The sequence below is a fragment of the Rutidosis leptorrhynchoides genome, chromosome 2 (assembly GCF_046630445.1).
Source record: "Rutidosis leptorrhynchoides isolate AG116_Rl617_1_P2 chromosome 2, CSIRO_AGI_Rlap_v1, whole genome shotgun sequence".
Lineage (NCBI taxonomy): Eukaryota > Viridiplantae > Streptophyta > Magnoliopsida > Asterales > Asteraceae > Rutidosis > Rutidosis leptorrhynchoides.
Genome location: NC_092334.1, coordinates 94,801,345 through 94,809,895, shown reverse-complemented (window position 1 = coordinate 94,809,895; position 8,551 = coordinate 94,801,345). Strand labels below are relative to the sequence as shown.

At 40.5% G+C, this 8,551-nt stretch overlaps 1 protein-coding gene across 1 annotated transcript; it reads left to right on the top strand.

Annotated features, from left to right (window-relative positions):
- The first annotated feature begins 837 nt into the window (after window positions 1-837).
- On the top strand, window positions 838-8,146 carry LOC139888092 (uncharacterized). Its single transcript, XM_071871126.1, has 5 exons — window positions 838-1,622; window positions 1,710-2,881; window positions 5,022-5,906; window positions 5,961-6,649; window positions 6,815-8,146. The coding sequence occupies exons 1-5, from the start codon at window positions 838-840 to the stop codon at window positions 8,144-8,146; spliced, it is 4,863 nt and encodes a 1,620-aa protein (XP_071727227.1).
- The last annotated feature ends 405 nt before the right edge of the window (window positions 8,147-8,551 follow it).

The following is an 8,551-nucleotide window of genomic DNA, read 5'->3' as shown; positions in this document are numbered from 1 at the left end:
TGTGACCAGTGCAGTGACTATATGTGATTATGTGCGCACCCAGTAAACGTCGAGGTGTTTTGTGCGACGTGCGTCGAGGTGTTTTGTGCGACGTAAGAGGTCAATGCTATTTACCTTGGTGTCGGGTAGTAGTATTGGGTCCAGACGTTACTGATTGGTGGTATAGTGTGAATGACGAGTACGTCACGTCTGGAAGACTATACCAGTGATTCAGTAATGAGGACTATCGGTATATTCCAGCTTGATCAGCTATGGGTTGCCGGTCCTCTTGTGTATGGCTTTAAGTGATTAGTGACCAGTGCCTTTAAGCTGTGCTTGATGCTTGTAGTGATGTCCATCTAGATATTTTCATTCACTTAGCGTTATGCTAATTCCCCCACAGTGTTTTGCCCTGCAGGTGTGTATTAGCAGCTTTAGGTGGGTTTTGCAAGGCAAATCAAGATGTTTGACACAGTGTATAACTCTGATGTTTTGTAATAAATAATATATATTTGAAACGGTCTGTATTAATAACGTAACACCAGTGAATCGTTTAATCATATTACCATGTAGTAAGATACGATGTGTAAATTATGAAGTCTTCCGCTGTGAGTGTCTTTTAAAAAAAAAAAATGTGTATGTAAAAAGTACGGTGTTACAATTTGGTATCAGAGCGTAGGTTTGGCAGTATGTGCACTGTGTACGTGACCTACTCCCAAACTTATGAATGTGTTGTGTCAAACATCCGAGTGGGGAATAGGTGAATGTAGGGATATGTGCCTAGGTGATTGTGCTTAGTGATAGGTGCTAACGGGTTATCAACTAAGCTTTTGTGAGATGATGTGTTTGCAGACAGGTATGGCTAATCAGACCAGAAATAACGATGCCCCTTTGACTCCCGGACCCGGAATATTTAGAGCGCCGTCAGTAGAGCATAGTCCGGAACGTGATCCAGATGAGTATGTTTTACAGTTAGAAAGCCATCTACAGGAAACTCGAGAAAAGGTAAAGGAATTGGAAGCCCATATTAGGCATTCAACTGTGGTGTCTGAAGCAAGTGATCCACCGATACCTCCAGGGTTTACTGGTACTCAGTATACATCTGACCCATCGGGTAGTGCTTCTCAACCATTCCAGTCTCAACCTCAAATTATACCTCAAGTGCCATATCAATCTTCTCAACAATACCAGTACCCTCTTCAATATCAGTATGCGACAACGAATCCATTTCAAACTCCTATGTTTCAGCAAGTGGTAAAGGAGAAGAAAAAGTGTACGTTCAAACAGTTTATGGACTGCAAGACCTCTGAGTATTCGGGTCATCGCGATCCGATTGTGACAATGAATTGGCTAAGGGAAGTTGAACGGGCGTTGAAAGCCTGTCAATGTGAACCAGAATTGCGGGTAACTTATGCCAGCCGACTGTTAAAGAATCGAGCTATGGTTTGGTGGGATACAATTACTGCTCCGTTGACCGAAGAGCAACTCAATCAGGTCACGTGGGAACAATTTTCTGCAAAGGTCCAGGAGCAGTACTGCACCGCATTTGATATCAATCGATTGAAGCAAGAGTTCATGCAAATGACGATGACTGAAGAAATGACAGTCGATGAAGCGTTTGAGCAGTTTATGGACAAGTTAAGGTTTGTGCATCAGTAGATACCTGACGAACAGTCCAGAGTGCAAAGGTTTGTAGAAATTTTGCGACCTGAGTATCGCACGATTGCAAGACTTGCTACTACTTTGTCACAAGCGCATATGTTAGCAAAGGTAACTGAAAGTGACATTAAGTCGGCCAAAAGTGTGAAAACTGAAAGTGTGTCGCAAGTGAAACCAGCGGCAAGTCAGTCTAGCCAGCAATCAAAGAAATCAAGTCGGTTTAAGCCAAAAGGGCAATCTAGCCAGGGTGGATCAATGTCAAGCAGTCAGAAGACATGGTGTAGGATGTGTAAGTCTTCGCATAGTGGGCAGTGTACAACCTTGACGAAACGTTGTTTGCATTGTGGTACAGTGGGACATGAGCCTCAAGATTGTTCATTTAAGAATAATGTGTGTTGGAATTGTCAAAAAGAGGGTCACAGATCTGCAGAGTGTCCAGCTGTAAGAAAGAGTTATTCCGGGGTGGGGTCCGGGTCAGGGGTACGTGCTGTGTCAGCTGGGGGATCATCTGCTTCCTTTGTGGGGCAGAAGCGCAAGAATCCTCCACAACCTGAAGCTAGAGCCTTTCAGATGTCAGTAGACGCTGCCACAGCTACAGATGATGCAATCACCGGTATGTTCTTAGTAAATTCTGTGCCGGCTCGTGTACTATTTGACTGTGGAGCAAATTGCTCGTTTGTGTCAACTACATTTTGTGCTAAGTTAAATGTGCCCGTTAGTGTAATAAATGAACCTTTAAGTGTCGAGGTGGGTGATGGTAGGACAGTTCCAGTCACAAAGTTTGTGTCTGGAATTACTATTGACATAGAGGGTAGTCTTTTCCCTGTGACTTGTTTAGTGATGCCTATACCAAGCTTTGATGTAGTACTAGGCATGAATTGGCTTAGTGACCACAAGGCCAGTATTAAGTGCGATAGGAAAGTTATTTCTTTTCCGGTGGATGGTGGAAAACGGGTAGTGGCTCGTGGTGATCGTGGTGGGTTCCGTTGTCCATTGTTGTCGATGATGAAAGCTCAAAAATCTTTGTCCAAGGGATGTGATTCTTTCTTAGCTTATGTGATCGATGTAAAGAAGGAAAAGAAAGTAGTGTCCGATATTCCTGTGGTGTCTGAATATCCAGAAGTGTTCCCAGATGAATTGCCAGGCTTACCGCCGATCAGAGAAGTTGAATATAAGATCGAGTTAATGCCAGGGGCTACGCCAGTTGCTAAAGCTCAGTATAGATTAGCTCCTTCAGAAATTCGTGAAATGATGTCTCAAATTCAAGAATTGTTGGACCGCGGGTTCATTCGTCCGAGTTCTTCGCCGTGGGGTGCACCAGTGTTATTCGTGAAAAAGAAAGATGGTACGCTTCGAATGTGTATAGATTATCGTGAATTAAATAAAAGAACAGTGAAGAATAAGTATCCGCTTCCTAGGATAGATGACTTATTCGATCAGCTTCAAGGAGCTTCGGTCTTTTCGAAAATAGATCTACGTTCGGGATATCACCAGGTTCGTGTTGCTGAATCTGACATTAGAAAATTCAAATCCTGAGTTTAATAAGGATGATGTGGCACCAACTCCACTAGACACTACCACCCCTATTCCCGCTATTCCTATTCATTCTATCCCGGCATCCAGTTCCTCAGTCCCACAGCCAAAATATAGGCAGACAGCCAGGATAAGCGTTAAGCGATTCTCTGAACCTAAACGTCCTAGAAAATAGACCAAACGATGCGCTGCCGTATTAAACCATGGGATCATATAATGTTTTGTATAATATTATCAGTGTGGTTTGCTTAATGTTCGATGTAAGATAAGCATATGTAAAAATAGTGAAGTGTGAAATGCAATAATTTTCCATGGTTAAGTATTATTTAGATGGTAGTAATTGATTCTGTACTAAGCTATTAAGTATGGACATTAACGGGTAGGTACTACCCTAGATATAATTATAAAACGCTAATAAGAAGAAAAGGCTTTTATAATAATACCTGGTTCATATTATTAATAAGCTATAATGTACTGTGAATATACACTACATCTATAATATTTCATGTGAATAATTATTTTCTTTTCATTCTTATAGAAGAATATGGCGCGATTGAACCGAATGACGGAACAAGAAATCCAGGAACTCATCAATCAGCGAGTGAACGACAGAATGTTATGGGTCGAGGCTGCAAGAGGTGCTGCAGTTAACCCAAATCTTCGTGTGGGGTGCACTTACAAAACTTTTCAAGCTTGCAAGCCCTCATCATTCAGTGGAACAGAAGGACCGATCGGTTTAACCCGATGGATAGAAAAGATGGAAACTGTGTTCAAAATCAGTGGTTGTGTTGAAAAGGACATGACCAAATACGCATCGTGCACTTTGCAAGATAGTGCACTCACGTGGTGGAAAAATTATGTGAAGGCTGTAGGAGGAGATGTAGCTTATGATACTCCGTGGGAAGAATTCAAAACAATGTTAATCAATGAATATTGTCCAAGGAACGAGGTTAGGAAGTTGGAAGATGAGTTACGAAGTCTGAAGGTTATTGGTACTGAAATCACCAACTACAATCAGCGATTCATGGAATTAGTTTTGCTATGTCCTGAATTGGTTCCAACCGAAGAACGGAAGATTGAAATGTACAAAGATGGTTTGCCCAAAAAGGTCAAGGCAAATGTTACAGCATCGAAACCTAAGACAATTCATGAAGCTATAACCATGGCAAACGAGCTAATGGATCAGGTCATCATGGATAAGAAAGTATCCAATACTGATGTGAAGGTATCAGGTAACAAAAGAAAGTGGAATGGAAATTATGATCGAGGTAACCAACAACAATCTTTTAAGAAACAAGAAAACACGCAAGGTACGGGTAGTGGTTTAAGCTTTGGTTATAAAGGACAAAATCCTTTATGCAACCGATGCCACAAACATCACTCTGGTTACTGTAATGTGGTATGCAACAAATGTAATCGAAAGGGTCATCTTGCTGAAGATTGTAGGGCTCTCGTTACAAATACAAATGGTACCAAGACTCCTGCCACCAATGCAAATAGAACTGCTTTGGCTACCATTACTTGTTTTGGGTGTGGAAAACAAGGTCACTATAAGAGCCAGTGCCCGAATCCAGAGAAGAATATCGGACCTGCACGTGGGAGAGCATTTGTTATTAATGCTAGAGAGGCATGTGAAGACCCGGAGCTTGTTACGGGTACGTTTACCATTAATAACTTATCCGCATCTATTATATTTGATACTGGTGCTGATAGAAGTTACGTGTGTAGAGACTTTCACGCTAAATTGAATTGTTCATCATTACCTCTCGATGCTAAGTACATGATTGAGTTAGCTAATGGTAAACTAATTAAAGCCGATAAAATTTGCCGTGATTGTAAAATAAATTTAGCCGGAGAAACGTTTAAAATTGACTTGATACCCGTAGAATTAGGAAGTTTTGATGTAATAGTCGGCATGGACTGGATGTCCAAAATAGGAGCTGAAGTTGTGTGCGCCAAGAAGGCAATTCGCATTCCTCGTAAGGATAAAACGCCAGTAATGATTTATGGAGAGAAGGGTAACTCAAAGCTAAAACTCATTAGTTATTTGAAAGCTCAAAAGTGCTTGAAGAAAGGGTGCTATGCTATCTTAGCACATGTTAATAAACTCGAAACAAAGGAAAAAGTGAAGAGCATCAATGACGTGCCTGTGGCAAGAGATTTTCCTGAAGTCTTTCCGGAAAAGTTGCCGGGATTACCTCCATTTAGATCTGTAGAATTTCAAATAGATTTAGTACCAGGAGCTGCACCAGTGGCTCGTGCTCCATATAGACTTGCACCGTCCGAGTTAAAAGAACTTCAGAGTCAGTTAAAAGAATTACTGGATCATGGATTCATACGACCAAGTACTTCACCGTGGGGAGCTCCGATTCTATTTGTTAAAAAGAAAGATGGATCTTTTAGGATGTGTATAGATTATCGTGAATTAAATAAGTTAACTATCAAGAATCGGTATCCACTACCGAGAATTGACGACTTATTTGATCAACTCCAAGGATCATGTGTGTACTCAAAAATTGACTTAAGGTCGGGCTATCATCAATTACGTGTCAAAGAAGAGGACATTCCGAAAACTGCTTTTCGGACACGTTATGGTCATTACGAATTTTTGGTCATGCCGTTTGGGTTGACAAATGCGCCAGCTGTATTCATGGACCTCATGAATCGAGTTTGTAGTCCATATTTAGATAAGTTTGTTATCGTTTTCATTGATGATATTCTTATCTATTCCAAGAGTGAGCAAGAGCATGAGCAGCATTTAAGGTTGATATTAGAGTTGTTGAGAAAAGAACAGCTATATGCTAAATTTTCTAAATGTGCTTTCTGGTTGAAAGAAGTGCAATTTCTTGGCCACGTTGTTAGTAGCAAAGGAATTCAGGTTGATCCAGCAAAAATTGAAGCCATTAAAAAATGGGAGACTCCTAAGACACCAATGCAGATACGCCAATTTTTGGGTTTAGCCGGTTATTATAGAAGGTTTATTCAAGATTTTTCCCGAATAGCTAAGCCGTTGACAGCGTTAACGCAAAAAGGGAGGAAATATGAATGGACTTCTGAGCAGGAGAGTGCATTTCAGTTACTGAAAAAGAAGTTGACTACGGCGCCTATTTTATCGTTACCAGAAGGGAACGATGATTTTGAAATATATTGTGACGCTTCGCGACAAGGTTTTGGTTGCGTTCTTATGCAACGAAAGAAAGTTATTGCATACGCATCCCGACAATTGAAGATTCACGAGCGGAATTATACGACGCATGATCTAGAACTGGGAGCAGTCGTGTTTGCATTGAAGATATGGAGACACTACTTGTATGGGGTTAAATGCACTGTGTTTACTGATCATAAAAGCCTTCAACATATTTTTGATCAGAAACAGCTGAACATGAGACAACGTAGGTGGGTCGAGTTAATAAACGACTATGATTGTGAAATTCGTTATCATCCCGGGAAAGCGAACGTGGTGGCCGACGCTCTAAGCAGAAAGGAACGAGAACCAATTCGAGTACGAGCGATGAACATAAAAATTCGCATGAATCTCAACTCACAAATCAAAGAAGTTCAACGAGAAGCACTTACTAAAGAAAATATAGGAAATGAAATAATGAAGAAGTATGAGAAGCAACTCGTTATACGGGAAGATGGAATTCGATATTTTGCAAACCGTATTTGGGTACCGAAGTTGGGTGGATTAAGGAAGTTGATATTGAACGAGGCACATAAGACAAGATACTCGATACATCCTGGAGTTGGAAAGATGTATCAAGATCTTAAGACACATTATTGGTGGCCTAACTTAAAGACAGACGTTGCAACATATGTTGGGGAGTGTTTAACTTGTTCCAAGGTCAAGGCAGAACACCAGAAACCATCAGGGTTACTTCAACAACCAGAAATCCCAGAATGGAAATGGGATGGTATTACCATGGATTTCATCACGAAGTTACCAAAGACTGCCTGGGGATACGACACCATTTGGGTGATTGTTGATCGTCTTACCAAATCTGCCCATTTCTTGCCTATAAAGGAAACGGATAGAATGGAGAAACTATTACGATTGTATATAAAGGAAGTTGTTTCAAGGCATGGAATACCTATTTCCATTATATCCGATCGTGATAGTAGATTTACATCAAAGTTCTGGCAATCACTACAGGAGGCCCTAGGAACTCGTTTGGATATGAGTACCGCGTATCATCCGCAAACCGACGGGCAGAGTGAAAGAACGATTCAGACTCTTGAAGACATGCTCAGGGCATGTGTGATCGATTTTGGAAACGGATGGGATAAATATCTACCATTAGCAGAATTCTCGTATAATAATAGTTATCATGCGAGCATTAAAGCTGCGCCATTCGAAGCATTGTACGGAAGGAAGTGTAGATCTCCTATTTGTTGGAATGAAGTAGGAGATCGACAATTAACTGGTCCCGAGATCATACACGAAACGACTGAGAAGATAGTACAAATCAAGGAGAGATTGAAAACAGCCCGTAGTCGCCAAAAGAGCTACGCCGATGTTCGAAGGAAACCATTAGAGTTTCAGATCGGTGACATGGTTATGTTAAAGGTGTCACCGTGGAAAGGTGTAATACGCTTCGGAAAAAGGGGTAAACTGAACCCAAGATATGTAGGCCCGTTCAAGATTATCGAACGCATTGGACCGGTAGCTTATCGACTCGAGTTACCACAACAACTCGCCGGAGTACATAATACCTTTCACGTCTCAAACCTTAAGAAGTGTCTTGCAAAGGAAGACCTCACCATTCCTCTTGAAGAAATCCATGTCGACGAGAAACTACAATTCATCGAAGAACCAATCGAAATCATGGATCGTGAAGTTAAACGGCTCAAGCAGAGCAACATACCGATCGTTAAGGTTCGTTGGAATGCTCGAAGGGGTCCCGAGTTTACTTGGGAACGAGAGGATCAAATGAAACAAAAATATCCACACTTGTTTTCCGATGACGCAAAATAGGTACAATTTTAAAATTTCGGGACGAAATTTATTTAACGGGTAGGTACTGTAATGACCCGCACTTTTTCGATCGTTCTATACTTATAAGATTAATATTTATATAAATTAAACCTTACCAACATGATAAGCAATCCAAATTGTTAAGATTTATGTTTTTGAAAAGAGTTTTACACAACGTTTGACCGTCTAGTTTGACCGATGATATCACGAACTATACAATATATGATAATTATACATACATATTTAACATGATCTAAGGATGTTTTAATATCTCATTTTGTATTAATAACAAAAAGTCATAAGTATATTTTGAAACTACTAACTTAAGTTTTCAAAACAATAACTATACGTAACGTTATTTGACATAAATACTGATGATTTATAATGTTTATACATATATCGTAT